A 20,948-nucleotide genomic window follows, 5' to 3' on the forward strand; every position below is an offset into this window, starting at 1 on the left:
TGAGGAGGGCTAACATTCCCTGTCCATGAGGAGGGCTAACATTCCCTCTCCTCTCCATCAGGAGGGCTAACATTCCCTCTCCTCCCCAGCTGCCTGCAGTTTTCCATCATCTCCCTCAGCCTCATCACGGCAGCACACCACCAGGTTTAGACTGGGAGCTGAAGTAGCCTGTGGAGCAGGAAAATTCAGATTTTGGGAGCATCAGCAGCAATTTCAACCCATCCAGAGCAAGGCCAGAGCTGCCATCAGCTAAAGAAAAACCACTGGGACTTTGGGGAAGAAAAATGATTTTTTTATTTGTGATTAAGTAAAGGATCTAGCTGGTAATAAAATGAAAGCAGAAGTTTTTTAGGAGCCCGTGCTACTGCAGCCCTGCACTAAGAGCACAGACACACTATCAGCATTATTGATTTTTGATTTGGGGAGTCTGATTGATTAGACAATCACCCAGCACACCTTACCCTGTGTTGAGCATTTGTCAAGACCTGTCACCTGCCTTAACTGGGTGATGCTCTGTGAGGCTGAAAAGAGCCTTGAAGCCAGCAATCCAACTGACCCCACAAATCCCCTGCAAAGGGACTCTCCAGAAAGCCTCCACAAGCATGAGGGCAAAAAAACTCAGAAGAAACAACTGCTTGCTCCCTGCTCTTGCAAATGCCTGCTGTGATGTGAAATAATCATGAGTTTACAATTCTGTGAGAAATAAGCAGCAGAAGAATCTTCAAAATGTTGGTTGTAGAAAGGAAAATCCTTTAAAAACATGTAAATCACAAATCCTGGTAGTTTTTAATGATTTTTGGAGTGTCAAATTATTTCAAAGAGGGACTTTGGAGTAGTTTGTGGGAGGAAAAAAAGCCAAATAAGGCAAAACCCCAAGCTCCCCCAAAGCAAGGACACTCAGGATGTGGCTGATTCCCACACCCCACTTTGGACAGGACAAATCCACTCCCTGGAACTGATTTCCAGTAAGATGTTGTTTGTTCCCACTCATTTACTTTAATACAATGGCAAACTCATTTCATATTTAATGATTGTTTCATGAAAAAAGCCCTGTTTGGTGTTTCAAAGAGAACCATTTTTATCAGCAGTGATTAACTGGGTTTATTACCCTGATCCAGCAATGTGTTCCCTAGAGGCAGACCCCTTGAAATCCTCCTGGATTTGTGTTTTACTGATCCATTCAGGAAGGGTGGAATCCAAATGCCTGAGCCAGCAGCTTTCCAGCCTTGAAACCTCCTTCTGGATACCCACATCAAACGTTTTACTGCTTCTTAATAACTCATTTATTAGCAAGTGACTGCTATATTTTATTAATCAGTCTTAAAATGTCTCACATAAAACATCAGCCAGCTCAGATGGTATTTTTGCTCATCATTAGGACTTTGCAGGGTCCTAATATTCTGTATGAATTCCATATATGGAATTAGCTGTGGTTTTAGCTATGTTTTCTCCTGCAAAAACATAAAATCTCAGTTGTTTTATATTCTGCTGCAAATTTTCAACCTGGGACAGTGGAAGGTGTCCCTGCCCACGGCAGGGGTGGAATGGGATGAGCTTTAAAGTTCCCCACAACCCAAAGCACTCCAGGATTCTGTGATAATTAATTGTGATGGGCTGATGCAATGTGCCCATTCAGGGAAGCAAATTCAGGTTTTCAGAAGACCCAAGAAGCCATGCAGGCCCCCCAAAAATATGGAACACATTGAACAACCTTCAAAATATATAATAAAACAGAGACTGCAAAGACTTCTTTTAAGATAAAAACAAGGCAGTTCTGCACGGAGTTCAAGGGGGCAGAGCTGAAAATGGAAGTGTTTGATTGCCATGCTCATGGAGAAAGCCTGAACTCCCTGTTTGCAGCAAACTCTGGAGGAAGCAGAGGGAAAAGGGACTCAGCTAAGGGCAGTTTTCCCAACACATGAGCACAGCAATACAAGTGTTTGATGTTATGATGCTAACCCATCTATTTCAGAGTGTGAGACATCACCTGGTGAGATTTATGTCCACTGCTCCTCATTATTTCTACAGAGACAGAAGATGCCTTTGCTGTAACTTTTTAGCAGTGTTGTTATAAAAATAAACCAATTGAACATTAATAGATATTATTCTGTTCTTACAATCTCACAGTGAGTGCCATGGCCACGCTCAGCACCAGGGGCTGGTGACTCAGGGCTGGGATCTCACAGCTGCTGTTTGCACAGGTGCTGGAGGAGCAGTGCAGGGGCCATCCCTGTGACCTCCTGCTGTCAGCGTGTCCCCACGCTGAGCACAGGGCAGCTGGGGACTGCTGTGCCAGCCTGGGGACTCCAAACCCTGCCTGGAACTGCACAACCTCACAGGTGTCCCCAGGGTCCTCAAATACCTCTGAGCCAGAGCTGTGAATGCAAGGCAAAAGAGATCCAAGAGATACCCTGGAGTTATGATATTTTATGAAAATCTTTTTAAGATTTTTTTGAGAAGCTGAGAGGTCTCAGCTTCAAAATGTAAATAATTATTATTTGTTATTGTGGAATGTAATAGGTGGGTTTTTTAATAGTTTTTGTTGAGTGTTTTTATTTAATAACCAATTAAGGATATAACTAATTTAAAATTTTTAATTAGTTATAAGTTTTTTTTAATATATTTTTGTTCTTTTAGTATAGTTTTAGTGTGGCATTTTTAATATAATATATATCAGAATATAATAAACCAGCCTTCTGAAACATAGAATCAAAATTTCTGCCTCTCTCATCCTTATCCTAACTACCCTAAAACCCACAATACCAAATAAGCCTTTTGTAGTGAGTTTTGTAGTGAGCTCCCAGGGTGTCATTTCAAGTGCTGTCACCCTTTTCAAGAGCATTCTCTGCTTCCTGAGACACAATCAAGGGCAGATCATTAGAGTCTGCTGTTTAATGACTCAGAAAAAAGCCTGGCCTGGCCTGTCCTGCTTTTCACTCCTGCTCCGAGAGCCAGCAGTCCTTGCTGGTCCTGCTCTCAAAATGAGACCAATTCTTTGAATTTTACCCCCAGAGCCTGATGTTCTACTTAAGCTGGACAATTACCAGCAGGATTGTATTCCACCAGCTTCATGATTTTCCTCTTTTTCTTCACTTGCCTCCCTGCCAGCTGCCTGGTGCTCCCAGCAGGGCTCCAGACTCCCTGGAATCACACTCCCCCCTTCTGACTGCAGACACCCACCTTTTATTCTGGCCTGTTGAGTCTTTCCACAGCAACAACCACAACTTTGGTGCTTTTAAAAACATTTTTTTTTTCCCCCTGGGATTTTTGCTAGAAAAGATGAAAAACTTCTCTTACCCAGAGTTTCCTTCTGCAGCTCACGGCACCGACTCTGCAGCTCGTTCCCCTGCTGAAGGGAAGTCTGGAGCTGCTGGCTTTTCAGCTCCACTGTGTCAGCCACCTCGGTGAGGTGTTTGACCTTCTCCTGCAGACACTCGTTCTCCCGCTGGGATTTTGCCAATCTTTGGTTCAATTTGGGGATTTCTGAGGAGGCAAAACAAATCCATGTAGACTGTGGCTATTGTATGTTAATCGTGAACAAGAACATCAAAGCTTTTAAATGGCACCCACAGGCCAGCAAAAAGAAGTGGGGCTAAATAGTTCTGACGTGGAAAGCTGGATTTGAGGATGGGTGTGATACTCCTGGTGTGGCACTAGTCTGAAGGGGGAAATGTTGGATGAGGGATGCAGAGCCCATGTAAGAAAGGCTCCCCTCCTGCTTCCACACAGATCCTCTGTACATTGGGAGTACTACAACAAACAGAACAAGGAATACTCCAGAAAAGAAGCCTTGAAATGTGTGGGTCCCTCTGAGGCTGAAGATGCCTGCAGGGACACGTGCTGCCATTCCGCCCAGCCTGCAGCAGGCAGGGAATGAGCCCAGGGAGGGAGAACACAGGACACAGGAACCTTCCTGTGTCACACGGACACTGCAGCTCACTGTTCCTACAGCAGGGAAGATCAGGGAGGGATGTCCTGGGCTCACACCTGCAGCAGGCAGGAGCCCTTGGGGGCCCAGGGCCCCCGCTGCTGCTGGTGCTGGCTCCGTGTCTCAGGGGGTTCACCCTCTGCGGGCACAGAGCCCTTCCCAGCGGGAACAAAGCAATCACTGAGGAATTCACTGCTGCTGGGCAGCTGCTGTGCAATCAGCTCCAGGGCTCCCGGGCTGCTCCAGGCACGCAGGGATTCCCTGGAGCTGTGGATCTGCTCTGGAGCTCACAGGGACAGGGGGAGGTGGGAGATGCACATCCCCCAGGCTGCCCTCGAAGCCCTGACCAAACTGAGGTTCATCTGGGCAGCACTGGCAGCTTTGGGATGTCCTGTGCACGGCCAGGGGCTGGACTGGATCCTTGTGGATTCCCCCACCTCAGGACATTCTGTGATTTGGTGATTCAGTGAAACAGCAGCTCATCCACTCATCCACACTGAAAAACTACTAGGCAAGGAATATGTCTGATTATTATTTCTGGAGGCTTTAAAGCTGTAAATTGGGCTCAGGGCAGCCGGGAAGCTCTGGCTGCTGCAGTCTGTATTGCCCCACTGCACACTGTTTTCAGTGAAGCCAGCCTCAGCACAAATGGTATCCGAGGCTCAGCCTGAGGCTGGCACGGCCCCTCCTGAACAAGCCCTGGCTGTCCTTGCTCCCAGCTCCGTGTGGGAGCAGGAAGCAGCCTGGGGCCAGGGAATTATGGCCAGCCCAGGGCTGCTCCATGCCCCTTGCAGGCCCAAGGACCCCTCAGATAAGGAGGGCAGAGCTTGTTCTCACCCAGGAATGGGAGCAGGGAGAGCTGCTGCTGTTGGGTGTGGGTTTTGCTCCAGAAGTCCTTGCTGGTCCTGCATTCAAAATGGACCAATTCTTTGAATTTTACCCTCAGAGATGTTCTACATAAGTTGGACAATTAACAACAAGATTGTATTCCACCACCTTCACTGTCTTCCTCTTTCTCTTCACTTGCCAGTGGAAGGGAAGGGGGGCAGCCTGTCCAGCCTGGGGGCAGCACTGCAGGACACTCCAGCAGCTCCCACAAGGATGCTGCACCAGCCCCCTGGAGGATCCTTTTTTCTCTTGCCCAAAATGGTTGCAGGATGCTTTACCTGTCAGAGCTTCTTTGCTCATGGCTTTTATTTGCCGAAAAATCTCTTCCTTCATGGCAGCAAAGTTCTCCATGTTGGTGGAGATGACCTCTTTAATGCTGTCTAATTCACTTCTAATGAAAGGGAACAGTGAGACAGCCTTGTTCAGGGTGGAGCAATGGTGTTCCAAGGTAGTTCTGCAAGAAAGAAAATATACCAGATGAATATTTATAAATTATTCTATAAATAAAACTTGGGAATTGGACTAAACTTGACAACTACGTTCCCATTATCTGGTAATTTATACTGCATTGGGTTACAATAATTCAGTGTATGAAATATCTGAATTATAATTATAATTCAGTGTTGAATATATGAATTACAAGTTTCCCAATCTAAATGTTTAGAGCTTTTCTACATAAATGAAGAGAACTGGGATGGTTTCATCATTTCAAAATCCAGTACAGGAAATTGTACAATCATTTTTAATTGAGAAATCAGAGTAATCCTGTTTAAATGACTGTATGCCCAGGTTCATGGTGAATCTTTATAAACAATATTTGTGTAAGAAATAGAGCATTTCCAACATCAGCATTTCTTTTTGGGTTCTCACCTGAGCACCTGTGACTGCTTGTAGGCAGCTTCCTTCTCCTCCTGGAAATACTGCAAATCAGCTTTCACAGTTTTCATCTCCTCCTGCTTGGTTTTCAGTTCCACTGTCAGGGTTTTTATCCTACAGACATAAATAAAATAATCAGAGTTGTTTGCAGCAGTAATCAACCTCCAACTTTGGTTTCAGCTTTCTCAGGGCAGGAGCCAGCTCTGTGCTGGCCCCAGGCACAGCAAACACCCCCAGAACCATCCCCCTCAAGGTGTTCTTCACCTCTAACATTTACCTTGGGAACTTTTCTTTGCAGCACCAGTTTGTTTTTCAGGCACAGCTATCCCCGTGTAAATAAACACAGTTTAAACACTGCTCTTTCAACAGTTCAGCACTTGCTCCCATAATTGTCAGGAAATGACTGGAACTGCGCAGGAATATAAGAGCTGAATCCAATTCCCTTCCTGTGGTACATGTGAGGAACAATCCCACACAGCACATCAGCCCCAGCTGTTTTCTGGAGATAACCATCCTGAAGAGGCCTTCCAGCCCCAAAAATACCACTCCAGTGACAAGCAACTGTTAAAAACCAGCCCCTGTTTAAGCTTTCAACACCTACTGCTCACACAGAGAAAATGATCTATTTGTCTCCTGGTGACTCATTGCCACAAGTAAATAAGTAATGTTTGAATAGACAAGAATTCTACAAAACCAAAGGCTGGCAGAAGCACTACATCAGCCTTGGCTTCAATTTTAAACAGCAGAAGAGAATGAGAGTGATTTATGCTGAAAACATATAAAAATTAAACCAAACTATGGCAGTGCATTAGTTGCTGTTATCACACAGCTCAGCACCAAAATGCACATTTAAAAAAATATTAGTCCTGGTTAAGAAACCTGGATCTGCAGAGCTCTGACAAAATCTGAACTGAACTTCTGGGGGTTAAAAAGCAAGTTAAAAGCAAGTTTTTGGGGCTCAATTGTGAACCCTGGGGAAAAAAAAAAAAAAAAAAGAAAAAGACAAGAAGACATTGCTGGCATTACATTTTTAGGACATTTTACCCATGGCTACCTGCAAATTTCCAGGAGGTGGAGAGCAGGAGGGGAGAGAGAAAATCTGTTGGATTGTGGCTGGGAGCAGAACTGTTGTCACTCACAAGAAAAAAAAAAAATCCATTGCCTAAACAGCTACAGGAATTCAAATCTACGTTTGCAGCTGAGGAAAATAAACCAGTGATTTATCACTGCCCAATAACAAATCCAAACTCTGGGAGCCAGGCAGAGCCAGATGCTCGTTATCCATTCTTGTTCTACAATGGGGAGTATCTGAAGATCTTTTGGATTAAAAAGAAACTGGTAAACCTGGAGAGACACATTTTCTTCCTCTTTCCATTCCAGAGCTGACATGAAAGGGATGTTTCCAGCATGTCCTGCTCAGTCACACACTCAAGAGCCCCTGGAAAAGGCAAGGCAGTTGCACTTGGCTGTTACCATCAGAAGGAAGCAAAATAAATCCGTTATTTTGGAGGTTTTTAGCACCAAGGGAGAGTCCAAGGATGGTTAAAAGCTGGCATTTTGAATGGTGGGAACATGCCGGTCTCAGCCCGTCCCACAGCGAGCATTCCCAGCCACGCTGGCATCCCCCCGTGCTCCTGGGGGCACAGGAGGGGTCCTCGGGAGCGGGGCAGAGCTGACAGGGGCAGAAGAGCACAGAAAAGCCAGCTGCAAACACCCTGAGTGTCCCACAGCAGGAGGAGCAGCTCCAGTTCTCCAGGAACCGTCCCGGCAGGGTCGCGGTGGGATGGAGCAGCAGCGGCACTGCCAGCCAGCACGGGAGGCACACGGGAGCCTGCACCACTCTGCCCAAAGAAAGCTCCACCCCAGCGTTTTCACTGCCATGAAACTCTGGGAGCTGCTCACTTTCATTTCACAGCCAGGAGCTGCTCATTTTCAGTTCACAAAGTGGTGAAGTCACCACCCCTGGAAGCGTTCAAGATATGTGTGGATGTGGCACTTGGGGACATCTTGAGCATTTACATCTCTTCTACATTTACATTTTACTGGATGCGGCTGAATTTTGCTAATTAAATTAATGATAATTCAACTAATTATCAAGACTGAAGTGATTTTAACACAGAATAAGGTTGGAGAGCTGAGTGGGATCAGTGCAGTTTGTTCCCCTTCTCCTGCCAGGATCCCAAAGGAAAGGCACCTAAGGACAGGCAAACTCCCAGGTGGCTTCCAAGGTTAACCAACAGGAAGAGCTGAACCTAGAGGGAACAGAAACCTGAAACAGTCTGCAACTGATAAGACATCCAATCCCTTGGTCTAGCAGAGATAAAAGTAAGAAAGAGGCATGTTTGGCTTCTGGGAGCAGTGATTTGTCAGCCTGGGCAGACCCAGGATGCTGAATAGCTCATGGCACAGCACAAGGTGGTCAGAGAGGCCCAGGACAGCAAGGAGAAGATAAGGAAAATTCAGCCAAGTTTCTTAACAAGGCACAATGGTTGATTTATGGCTGGAATGGAAACCTACTGCAAGTATCCCACTTGATTTCAGCAGCTTTTAAATCAAGCGGAGCCTTAGGGGAGAGAAGTGCAGAGATAAAAATTTTATTAACTGTTCCAGCTTTACTACAAAAGTCAGCTCGATGAAAATTTAAAGTTTAGCTCTGGCAAGTGATCCTCAACAAGAAGAATGTGCTGTCAGTGCATTTGCTCACACACTGCCACCAGAGCTGCCAGCCAGGCTCGTTAAAGCGACAAGGAGCAAACAAGCTTTAAAAATAGATATTAAACCACAGAAAATATTAAATATTGGGAAGGAGGGGTGGAAGATGTTAAATTTAAATTAAAAAGATATTGCAAGAAACATTATGAGTAACCTACAAGATAAATGCATTTTGTTCACTTTGCAGGAACTTGTGCTCTAAAATAAATCTTTTATTAGTAATATTAGCAAGCAAAAGCCTAACCAAATCCATTAATTAATTTTTCAACAGTGTTTGAGTGATTCTCCCAAACAAAGCAGGTTTCCAAAGCACTGCAGTCCAATCTCAAGAGCACCTTCAGCTCTACATCCCTGGGTGTGAGGCAGTCACACAAGGAACACCCCTCCTGGGGACCCCAAAAGTCAAACTGAGCTGATAATTAAAATTAGAACCTCATCCTTACAAAAAAACTTCTGTCTGTTTGAGTCAGATGAGCCAAAAATGACCCAGGAGTTTCTGGAAGCTTCAATCCTTCAGTAGCAAACTCGAGCAAACTGCATTTTTATTAAGTATCTTTTATTAATTGACTATAAACATCAATTATTTATAGTCCTACTGTAATCAATTAATGGACTATAACAGTAGATTCCAAAATATGTGCATGGAAAAGGATACAGACTCTGTAAGCATGAGCTGAAAGAACACACTTGAAGATCCTAACTGTGCTCTGAAAATCCAAATGTGGCTCTGAGATCCATCATTAATTACTGGAGTTTTATGGTACAAAACTCCCCCTGTAACTGGGGCCTTCCCAAATCTGTCAGGATTTGAAACCTCCTGTTGGTGAAGCAAAATGCCCCTGGCATTTCCCAAACTGTTCCTCACTGCTTTAGGATTCTGTAGCAGCCCTGCAGAGAGGGAATCCTGAGACTGCCAGGGAAGGACACTGGGAATTCTTCACTGAGACAACCGGCCCAAATTTCAGACCTGTGGCACTCCCAGTCCTGTGGAATTCCTTTTGGAATATTAGAGATTTATTACAAGATGATAAGATGAGATATTCACCATTTCCCTTGGGGAGTGTGTGCAGGGGAAATCCCTCTGAGTGCCTTCTGGCCTTTCCTTCACCTTCCCATACTGACTGCTCCTAAGCTGCTCAGGAATTGTGAACCTGCTTCCACAGGACACGGTGAAAGATGATTTAAATCAAGTATTACAGCGTGTATGGGCCATCTGAGAACAGACAGACAAATGTCATTTGTATTTTAAGCTGCTCTGGGCTGAAATTCCCTGCCACACACAGGAGAGGATCACCAGAGGAGATGATGTGCTCTGACCTTTCTGTTTTGGATTCGCTCTCAGCCCGACAGCGCTCAAGGTCGTGGTGAAGAGCCTTCAATTCTGCCTGAAGCCTCTGCTCCCGTTCCAGGCTTCCCTTATAAACTTTAATCTCCTTCTCCATTGCTTTGACTTTGTCTTCCATCACCTTGAACTCGTGGAGTGTCAGGTAGCTGACTCCGCAGTATTTGCACACTGTCTGGTCCCGGGACATCTACAAAGAGAGAAAATGCTTCAGAGTGTCTCAGAGAAACAGGTTCAGCTAAAAAAACCCCTCAGTCACGCTAAGAAATAATAATAAATCCAAACAATTTCAACCATTTGCTGCTCTGGAACATTTAAGATCAGATGATGTTGTTGCTTTAGCAAATAAAGACAAAAATCTTCATTAGCAAAATGAACCCCAGCTAGAGCAGCACTTTTCCTTCCTGGCAACTTCCCAAGATCCATCAATTTGATATGTGGGAGCTCCCACTGAAATGCTAAAGTACTTCTGAGTTAGGTTGGAGGTATTAATGGAAAATGAAATGCTGTGGTTTATAAAGCTATTTCATTAATGAATCTGGGGTTACCAGATAAATGTTATTTCCCTGCGTTTCCGACAACTCATATCCAAGCGAAGCAGGCAAGATGAGGGAGAGTGAATAAAGTGAGGTAATCCACACTCTTCACAAAAATAATTCATGGGTGATGCTGATGTGGTGTCCATGGCACCGGGGTGCTGTGGAATCTGTAACCCCTTTGCCAGGAACGAAGGACTCAGGACTGATGACAAAACACAGAGCATGTAACACCCATCAAAAGGAAAGGCCGTGTATTAAGCTGGGAAACAGACTTTTCCAACGGATCTGGTTATTAACCTTGAAGCAGGGAACATGCAAACACCTGTTCAAATAGTTTAAGTCCAATTAAGAAACTTTGTTTTACAGCAGAAGAAAAAAAATGATGTTTTGAGACATTGGGATAAACAGAAACCCTACTGAGAGGAAAGAAAAGAGCTTTCAAAAATTATAAATTAAAGACTCATACAACAACCTCTAGGAGTTTAAATATAATTTGATATAAACATTGTTTCAGGGCGCCCTAGACAAGCTTTGTTTCCCCATTTCTTAATGTTGCTCCAGTTTAAATTCCCCTGGTTACAGCTGCTCTGGAGGAGCCGAAAATGCAAGTTTATTTTTCCTGGCAGCTGCAGTCTGTGCTTGGAAACCTGAAACTGTTCTTCGGGATAAGTACCCCGAAGTTCCAAAGCACTGGAATGAGTGCACTGGAAAAGCACAAAACGAGCTGTGCAGGGAGCACAGGAGGGGGTTTATCACAGAGAGGACACGGTGCTCCGTGCAGCACAGCCACTGCTGCTGCTCACACACACAGCTGAGCACTTTCACTGCTTCTCCCACCAAAAACAAGATAGAAGCACCAGGGGTCTGAACTGGAAAGGGTTTGTGCAAGTACCAAAACTTCTTCGTTTTCAAAGTCAGCTTTGTTACTGAATGTCAAAATAAATGAAGTCATAGAACAACAAATACTCCCTGTCTGGGCTCAGCTGGAAGTGCTCGCCTTCCCATCCATTCCTCAGGTGAAATGAAAATCTGGGAGGATTCCTGATCAGGTTGGATTTTTACAGTATTTGCTACAGAGTCAAAACATCACAGTATAGGAAATTCTGTGTGAATCAGGACCTTGCTCTGCACATTAATAATTAGCCTGCAAGCACTGCAGTAAGTGTACAGATTGAACAGCTTCCAAATATCCACCTTAATTCATGGAACAGATCCCTGGCACCAGGAATGGATTTGGCACACGCTGAGTGATGCCAGCCACAGTTAGTTTAAACCCAGCACATCCATCCAGGATACCTGGAAAATTACCAGGACCCAGATCAAAGTGAATAAAGCAAGGAAGGAAGGCACTGATCTGAACTCCCATCCTAAATCCAAGGTTTCTCTCTCATGGAATCACAGAAGGGTTTGGGTTGGAAGGACCTTAGAGCCCATCCAGTGCCACCTCTGCCATGGCAGGGACACCTCCCACTGTCCCAGGGGCTCCAAGCTCCAATGTCAGCCTGGCCTTGGGCACTGCCAGGGATGCACTGCCTGGGCACCCTGTGCCAGGGCCTGCCCGTCTGCACAGGGAACAATTCCTGCCCAAATCCCATCTGACCCAAGAAATCCAATATCCCACCTATCCCTACCCCCTGGCAGCCTTATAAATAAATGTTTTTTCCAGGAGAAAAGCTCCACTAGACCTTGTCTCTTAGACACCAAAGTTGAGCAACCATTACATGAAATGTGTAGGAAACAAACTCATCAGTTCTTGTGCTTACAAATTACCTTTCCTGGAACAGGGAGACTGCTGAGTAACCACAAAGGATGTGTACTAAATACAAATTCATGGTTTCAGATTCCGTATTTCACTGTTTCCATTTGATAAAAACACTGCTGTCATCTTAACTTCAGAGCGGGAAAAAATCAGAGGAAAAACAGTTTGGAAGGAACAGAAAAGGGAACTATCAGAGCTCTGAGTAGAAAGGGGACTTGCGTGTCCTGAGTGAGCACTGAGGACAAGCAGTGAACAGAAAAAATCAATTAGGAATTAAAAAACCACTTTTGCTGAGGACAAAGTGCTTGATCTGGGAAGATATTTGTCCACAAGACTTTGAGCTACAGTTGTGAGTGATGCACAGATGCTGTAAAGCATCTGGGGGAACAGTTTCCACTCTGCAGTTAGCTTTGGAAGGAAATATTATCCCCTGGTTACAAAGATTTCTTTAGCTACCAAGGCAAGGGGAGGACTGAGCCAAGAGGGATAATCACTCAAATTACATCTGTCTGACTCAGTTTCATCTGTAGAGCATAAGCTGGAAGGAAAAGAAGAAAAGAAATTGGTGGTCTGGACCATTTTTAGCCTTTTGAATGATGAGACAGGAATTTGTACCACTTGAACTTGACCAAGTAACTCCAGGGTGTGTCAGCTCGTGCACCACCACCCCTCTCCTCTGGAATTTCACATTCCACCCACAAACATCCCACGATGGAGAGCTGGATCCCTGTTTAGAAGAGTGAGCTCCTCTCTCATTTGGCCAGGCTTTGGGATCACTCATCACAGAAGCCTCAAACTGCTCAGGTTGGAAAAGCCCTCCGAGAGCATGGAGTGCCACCAGCCCACAGCACCCACAGGGCTGAGAAACCCCCGCAGGCACAGGGACCCCATCACTGCCCCGGGCAGCTGGGCCAGGCTGGACAGCCCTTTCCATGGAGAAATTCCTCACAACACCCTGTGCTCCTTGGTCCACAGCTCTTGCTGCCTTGGTGGATCTGTCAGGACTGAGATTGCTTCAGCAAGGACTGGTCAAAACCAAAGAACTCTCTATTTGTCTAAATTAAACTTGTAGCTGAAAACAGAAAAGTCAAGAAAAAATAAATAATCCTTATGCTGCAGCTGGGTAGTCTTAAATTATTTCTGCATGTTGATTTATTCTACCTTATTACCCAATTTTACTTTCTTTTTTGTTTCACTCCTCTCCCACATTATTTTCATGTCTCTCATCCTGTCTGTCCCTCTTCTGACACACCAGTCAATCCCTACTGCACAAAAAGAAATGATGACTCAAACCACACCATTGATTTTTGAGGAAGAAAGGGGAGTCTTTTTGATGTGTATACAAAATGAGGAGGTACCAGATTGAAATTTATATTTGCCTTAGTCAAAGAAAGATTTTTTAAAAGGTCTCAGTAGAAACTTCACTTCTTTTAAAAGAAACCAAGTGTATTATGAGCCAAGTTTTCAATCAGCATCTACCCCAAAGCACTACAGATGGTACTGCTGAGCCACACTGCTCACATCATTATTTGCTCCCGGCCCATAAAATCACAGTTGCAAAATAAAAATCCCTGTGCTTGCTTTGAACACACGAACAGCGGAGAAACAGGCTGGGAGTAAAACCAGGAGGTTGCTTCATTCAAAACGTGCCCTGGGAAAATCCCTGTGTCACGACAGGAAATAGCAGCGGGAGCTCAGGTAGCTGAGCCCACTGCAGCCGGGAGGAAAAAAGCAGAATATTGAATCCTCACGCATTGTCACACTCACTGCAAACACCAGCACAGGGTGGCACCCCTGCCTGAGCTCCCCACCTTCCCTGGGATGCGTCAGGGCACGTTCCAGCCGAGAACTCAACCCGAGGGCTGCCACGAAGCATCTGATGACAAAACCCAGCAGGCAAGGGTGATTTAGCCCATTGTGAAGCAGAGCTGTGCCTGAGTAAGCTCTGCACCCCTGGGTGTGACTGTCAGGAAGGCCCTCCTGGCTGCAACCCAGGAGGGAGGTGAGGAGATTCCAGTCCCTCCAGTCCCAGCAGCACCTTGGACACCGGCTGCAGAAAGGGTGGGAAACCTTGGCTGTAGTGAACACAACCCCGGTTTTGTGAGAAAACCTTGGATATAGAGAATACAGCCCTGGTCTGATGAGAAAAGCTTGGCTAGAGAGGGTGTGCAGTGTCCCTTAGGGAGAGACTGAACCATCTGGACACAACCCCTGGCAGTGCCCAGGCCAGGCTGGACACTGGGGCTTGGAGCCACCTGGGATGAGGGAAGGTGTCCCTGCCCATGGCACTTGAAGGTCCCTTCCAACCCAAACCATTGCAGGATTTGCTCCCATTTCCAGAGCACTCCCCAGCACCCAGAACACTCCCAGCAGGAGCCTGACACCCCAACACCACAAAACTTCACAAATTCCACAGCCAAGTGCTGAAAACCTCAGTGGGCCCTGGAGCAGCTGGGGGACATCACCTCCAGGAGAATCCAGAAGGTGGAGGCCAGCAGGATGCTGGAGAGGGCTCTGCCATTCTACCACGCTTATCTGGAGGGCACAAACTGGACATTTATCTGCTTTTAAATCCCTGCTGGCGCCGATGCAGCAGGTCTCAAGCACAGAGCTGTGCTGTCCTGGTGGACGGGACAGGCTTGTGGGCTCCTAACCAGAGCTGGAACTCTGTGTTCCAGAGCCCTTCACCAGAAAACCCCAACGTGGGGTTCACAGACAGCAGCAGAAGGGAAAGCTGACGTGGTGTGCTCATCCAGAGCCCATACTGTGCCCAATCTATAGCACACGTGGGGGAGGCTCCGAGTTTGCTGCTTGTGGTGTACCCGATACTCTGGGGACACCACAGGACATTCTGTCCTCATGGGGAACAGCCTCGGACTTCCTGCCCGGCCCGAGCTCCTCAGCTCCATGCCTGAGACAACTCTCAATCTCTAAGGGTATCTTGGCACTATTAATTTTATGATTTATGGTAACAAAGCTTTTTTTTTTTCCAAATAAAATATGAAATTAAATATAACTGTGTTTGGTGCTTTGAGGACTTGGGTCATTCTGCTGCTGTTCTGTTTTCTGTTTCAGGGAAATCCTCAGTGCAAAGCTGCATCTTCCCTTCTATTTCCCTCCACTCCCACAGAACTTTAATTAAAGTCCAAAGGCACAAAAAATGATTCGTCTACCACTGGCAACAAACAACTACCAAGGTGAAATATAAAAGCCTTGAGGAAAAATTAAACCAAAATAAAACATTAACCAAGCAACAAAACCAGAAGTCCCCAAAAATACACATCCATGACACTGGAGTCAAGGAAACACTAACTCCCTTCTGTCCCTGCTGGGCTCTGTGACACCTCTCAGGCTGAGTTTGCTTGCAGAAACTCTATGTAAATACATTAAAAGTAGGCATTAAAAGCCACTGATTTCCATCTTTACTAACAATTAGTTCCCAATAAGTATGAAACTATAAATACAAAAGAATGCTATAAACTTTAATAATGGACATGTAGATGTTTTATTCACCTGTTGATTCTGGCTTTTTTTCATTTAGCACCCATCTTGCAATGAATGTGAAATGCAATGCTGGGAAAGGGGTGTGAGAGCAGAAGAAGGAATGAGGGAGAGAAGAAAGCAGGGACACGTAAAAGTTTTCACACAGTTCTCTGAGGCAAAATAGATCAGAACATGAAGAACCAAGGTCCCTTCACAGCTATCATTCCCTTAACAAAATGCTGAGAAACCTCCTTCCACGCAATGCTGTGAAAGGGGTGTGAGAGCAGAAGAAGGAATGAGGGAGAGAAGAAAGCAGGGACACGTAAAAGTTTTCACACAGTTCTCTGAGGCAAAATAGATCAGAACATGAAGAACTAAAGTCCCTTCACATCATTCCCTTGACAAAATGCTGAGAGACCTCCTTCCCTCTAGACTAAAACTTCCTTTAAAATAAAACCCTGTGCAGCTCCAAGGAGAGGAAAACAAGAGCTCTGCAGCCTGCCCTGTGAGGCAGCTCCTGGATGCCTTGTGAGTGCCACAACCCAACCTCCAGCATCCCTCCATCCATCCCTCCATCCCTCCATCCATCCATGCCAAGCGCCTGGCCAGGGAGCTCCCCTCACTCGAGGCAGCACCCACAGAGCCTGAAGGCTCCCTCCAGCCCCACGAGCTCCCTGGGCCTGCACACCCATCCTGGGAGCCCGTGCTGGTCGGGCACAGCAAGCCACAGCTGGCACCCGTCTGGCTGCCGGGGAGATTCCAAAGGAGAGGCTGTACAATCTGGGCAGCAGAGAACGGCAAGGGAATGAGGACATGTGTGCAGAAAGGACGGGAGATACAAGGGCAGGAAATGGTGAGAATGACTTGTAGTGCCTTGTAACCATGCTGCTGCAGCTACAACACGAGCCAGCGGAGGAGGAGATGAGCAACAGCCCAGCACGTGTAAAACCCCGGCACTTTCTCATCCCAAATCCCGGGCTGTCGCTGCCTTGGAGCTCACACGTGGCACGAGGAGGATGGGACAGGAGCAGGAGTCTGCCCATATCTGCAAATCCTGCGTCTTCTGCGCAGGATTTTTTGTTAAAGGTGTAGCCAGCACTGGTGGCATCTCCAGAGATTGCCTGCCCCATCCTCTACACAAGTTGAAGTGACAAATAAGTGACTGGGAGAATTCCACAACAGCCTGGGAGAGCTGCTCCAGAGTTTCGGAGCAGTCACCCAAAGCACATCCAGAAATGTGAGGAAAAGACTCATTAGCACCTGGAAATGAACCACCACCTCCTGTGAGCAGTTACTGTGCCCTCAGGTATTTTCCAGAATGAGCAAACCCAGCTCTGTTATCCTTTCTTAGAAGATTTTAAAGCTCTTTACGATTTTTGCTCTTTTCTAAATTCCCATCAGTCACGCCATTACTTTTAAAGCCTGCAGCTCAGAACTAAAACCTCAACAGCCCTGGAGACCCAAGTTTCACATGTGATTCCTATTACAATTATTGAGATATTTGAATTATTAATTCAATAGATTCTTTCTCTGTAACATCCCTTTGTTCATATTATTCTGCTTATGACCTGATTACAGCCCGCAGACTGTTAAGTCTGACAAGGAGGCTATTATGGATTTTGTATTGATGCATTGGATTAATTTTAAATGACTCATTTTTCCTAGGAATATGGAGTTTAATGCTGTTCCCAGAGTGCTCACACCCCTTCCCGACTGGCACCAGCGTATTCCTTATCGTAATCCAAGATCCTGGCTCAACAGTAACCAGCAGCCACTGACACTGCTGCTGACAGAGTTCATGTCGCTGCATTTCTGTGCCTGCCCAGGCTGCTGCTCCCTCCTTGTGCCAGCATACGCCTAGCACGTGGAGCAGGAACTGCTCAGGAACTGATCCCAACATAAACCAGGCTCAAGTGCCACCAAACTGCAGCTTTAAGTCATTAAAGGAAATATTAAGCAGTAACCAGCTCCAGGAGGATTCCCCCGTTCAACAGTTCAGTACAACTGTTTCAGTGAGAAGCTTACACTGAGTTTTGCTCACCACTGTACCCCGTTGGGGCTAAAAAACTAACTGCTAAATAAACAAACTTAGTGGGATCCTTCCTGCTACCAAAACAACTGCTCACGAGTCTGAAAGGGATCCACAGCTTCTTCTCTTCTTCTTTTTTAAGGCTAAGCATTCCTTTTCCCTTTCTTTGTCTATCTTACCCATCCTTGATTTCTCAGAAATCATCTCAGAAATTGTCCGAACAGTTTCCTGGACTAAGCCAGGAATTTCTCCAGGCTGAGCACACAAAGCTTTTAAATGACTTGTCAATTATGAGCTGCAGACCGAAGAATGAGGACAGCTGGGTGTTGTACTGCCAGAGTGAAAACCTGATAGTGTTACAAAAAGTGACTCGCGTTCCACTTGAGTGCAGCCTCCTCCTAAACTGAGCCATATAAACAGCAGCGCTGTTACACCGGCAATCATCTGTCCCGCAAACAAAAGAACACACAAAGACACGAGGGGAGAGGAAGGGGAATGTTCCGTCCCCGTGTGTGTTGATACTCCTCTGGAACACGTCATGCTCTGCAGTCCTTCCAAACTCCCGGCAGCAAAACACGCCGGAACGGGGGAAACCTGAGACTCACCTGCAGTGACAACAGTGGCACGGGGCGAGGTGTTCCCCAAAACCCACCTGCAGTGACAACAGTGGCACGGGGCGAGGTGTTCCCCAAAACCCACCTGCAGTGACAACAGTGGCACAGGGCGAGGTGTTCCCCAAAACCCACCTGCAGTGACAACAGTGGCACAGGGCGAGGCGTTCCCCAAAACCCACCTGCAGTGACAACAGTGGCACAGACTCAGGTGTTCCCCAAAACCCACCTGCAGTGACAACAGTGGCACAGGGCGAGGTGTTCCCCAAAACCCATCTGCAGTGACAACAGTGGCACAGGGCGAGGCGTTCCCCAAAACTCACCTGCAGTGACAACAGTGGCACGGGGCGAAGTGTTCCCCAAAACCCACCTGTAGTGACAGCCCCGGCACAGACTCAGGTGTTCCCCAAAACTCACCTGCAGTGATAGCCCCGGCACAGGGCGAAGTGTTCCCCAAAACCCACCTGCAGTGACAGCCCCGGCACAGACTCAGGTGTTCCCCAAAACCCACCTGCAATGACAGCCCCGGCACAGACTCAGGTGTTCCCCAAAACTCACCTGCAGTGACAACAGTGGCACAGACTCAGGTGTTCCCCAAAACTCACCTGCAGTGATAGCCCCGGCACAGGGCGAGGTTTTCCCCAAAACCCACCTGCAGTGACAGCCCTGGCACAGACTCAGGTGTTCCCCAAAACTCACCTGCAGTGACAACAGTGGCACAGGGCGAGGTGTTCCCCAAAACTCACCTGCAGTGACAACAGCGGCACAGACTCAGGTGTTCCCCAAAACTCACCTGCAGTGACAACAGTGGCACAGACTCAGGTGTTTCCCAAAACTCACCTGCAGTGACAGCCCTGGCACAGACTCAGGTGTTCCCCAAAACTCACCTGCAGTGACAGCCCTGGCGCAGGGCGAGGTGTTCCCCAAAACTCACCTGCAGTGACAGCCCTGGCGCAGGGCGAGGTGTTCCCCAAAACTCACCTGCAATGACAGCCCCGGCACAGACTCAGGTGCTCCTCTGCAAGGTTCCTATAGAATTACTGTAATTACACCGCACAAAGAGTGAGGAAACCCAACACCCAACCTAACCCGGGGCCAAAATGTGCAGATAACGCCCCGGTGCTCACAGGCCTGTGCAACATCCCCTGAGCTGCTGCAGGAGCTCCGAGTGTTGGGGTTTGGCATTTCCACAGCTCGTACCTTGCGGATCTCCTCGGGCAGCGCGTGGACGGGGCCGCGCCGCTCCATGGCCTCCCGCAGGCTCGGCGGCGGGCTCCGGGAGCGGCGGGGGCTCGGGGTTCCGAGAGCGGCGGGGGCTCGGGGGTCAGGGCCCGCCGGGGTCCCGGCAGGGGGGACCCGTGAGGGGCGGGGGGGGGCGCGGCGGCCGCCGCCATTTTGTGGCCGCGGCGTCCGCCGTAACCGCGGCAACGGCGCGTGCGCAGCGCGGCGGCTGAGGTGAGGGGGCGAGCGGAGCGCGGCCCGGGCTCGCCGCGGGATCGGGGTTTAGTGCACCCCCAAAAGCCCCCTGACACCCCAAAGCCAGCCCTGACATGCCAGAAGTTCCTCCCCAGAGCCGCTCCTGACACCACGACATCCCAAACTGGGCCTTGACGCGCCAAAGCCAAACCTTGACACCCCAAATTCAGCCCTGACGCCCCGAAGCCGGCCCCGAAATCCTGAATTCGATTTTGACACGCCAAAGCCGAACCTTGGCATTCCAAATTCGGCCCTGCCACCCCGAAGCCCCCCAATACCCCGAAGTCAAACCCTGACACCCCAAAGCCAAAACCTGACATCGCCGATTCGGCCCTGCCACCCCAAATTTGGCCCTGCACTCGCAAAGCCACCCCCAATGTCCCGAATTTGGTCTTGACATCCCAAACCCGTCCCTGACTCCCCAAATTCTATACTGACACCCCAAAACCACCTCTGCTCCCCCAGCCAGCTCTGACAGCCCAAATTTAGCCGTGACACCCCAAAGCCCCTCCTGACACCTCAAACCTGCATCTGACACCCCTGATTCAGCCCCACCAGCCCCAATTCGCCTCTGACACCCCCAAAGCCACCCCTGACACCCCAAATTAGTCCTCGCCACCCCAAATCCGGCCCTGCCAGCCGGGTCATCTGTGTGTCACACCCGAGGCACGAGCTCAACCTCGGGATGAACCGGGAGCCGCCAGCTCCCGGTGAGACCCACTGGAGCGAACACACAGTCACGAAAATAAATAAATCAGGGAAGGATTGGCAGCGCGATTCGGCAGTTTCAGCGGGATTAATTCTACCTTCTGCCCTTCTTTCCAGCGCTGATGGGTTCCTGTTTCCTCCAAAACCCAGTCCCTGTTGGGACTTGGCTTTATCACACAGCAGGGACCATCTGCCCAAAGGAATTCCTGCATCCCCAAAGCAGTCCCTACATCCCCAAAACATTCCCTACAGCCTTATATAAAACAATACACCCCCAAAAGCATAATTTAGGGACACACACACAAAACTGGGGACAGGTCATGGCAAAAAAACCAACAAAAACCAAAAACATAAAAGGAGGTGACCTTGATTTAATTTATGCATGACCCACCTCTGAGGTGAAGCATCAGTAAGGTTGGGAGACGAATAGGGGAGAAAAGGGGGGTTGGACTGAAGAAAGTAGTGAATTTTAGGGGACAGAAACAAAAGCTTTATTAAAAAAAAAAAAAGGAAAATTGCATGGGGGGGGGGGGGGGGGGGGAGAAAAATGGGTGAATAAGTGCTGTCTCAACAGAGGGATGCAAAGCCAGGGGGAAG

General features: G+C 47.6%; 1 protein-coding gene across 1 annotated transcript in view; it reads right to left on the bottom strand.

Annotated features, from left to right (window-relative positions):
- Nucleotides 1–19,532, bottom strand: part of LEKR1 (leucine, glutamate and lysine rich 1) — a 36,413-nt gene extending 16,881 nt beyond the window's left edge. The window contains exons 1-5 of the mRNA XM_038146463.1: nt 19,368–19,532; nt 9,722–9,936; nt 5,687–5,806; nt 5,095–5,270; nt 3,298–3,483 (exon numbers count right to left, since the gene is read on the bottom strand). Of these exons, the coding sequence (XP_038002391.1) occupies nt 3,298–3,483; nt 5,095–5,270; nt 5,687–5,806; nt 9,722–9,936; nt 19,368–19,415 (745 nt within the window). The 5' untranslated portion in view covers nt 19,416–19,532. The remainder of the gene's footprint in view (nt 1–3,297; nt 3,484–5,094; nt 5,271–5,686; nt 5,807–9,721; nt 9,937–19,367) is intronic.
- Nucleotides 19,533–20,948: the final 1,416 nt, after the last annotated feature.

The sequence above is a fragment of the Motacilla alba genome, chromosome 9 (genome assembly GCF_015832195.1).
Source record: "Motacilla alba alba isolate MOTALB_02 chromosome 9, Motacilla_alba_V1.0_pri, whole genome shotgun sequence".
NCBI lineage: Eukaryota > Metazoa > Chordata > Aves > Passeriformes > Motacillidae > Motacilla > Motacilla alba.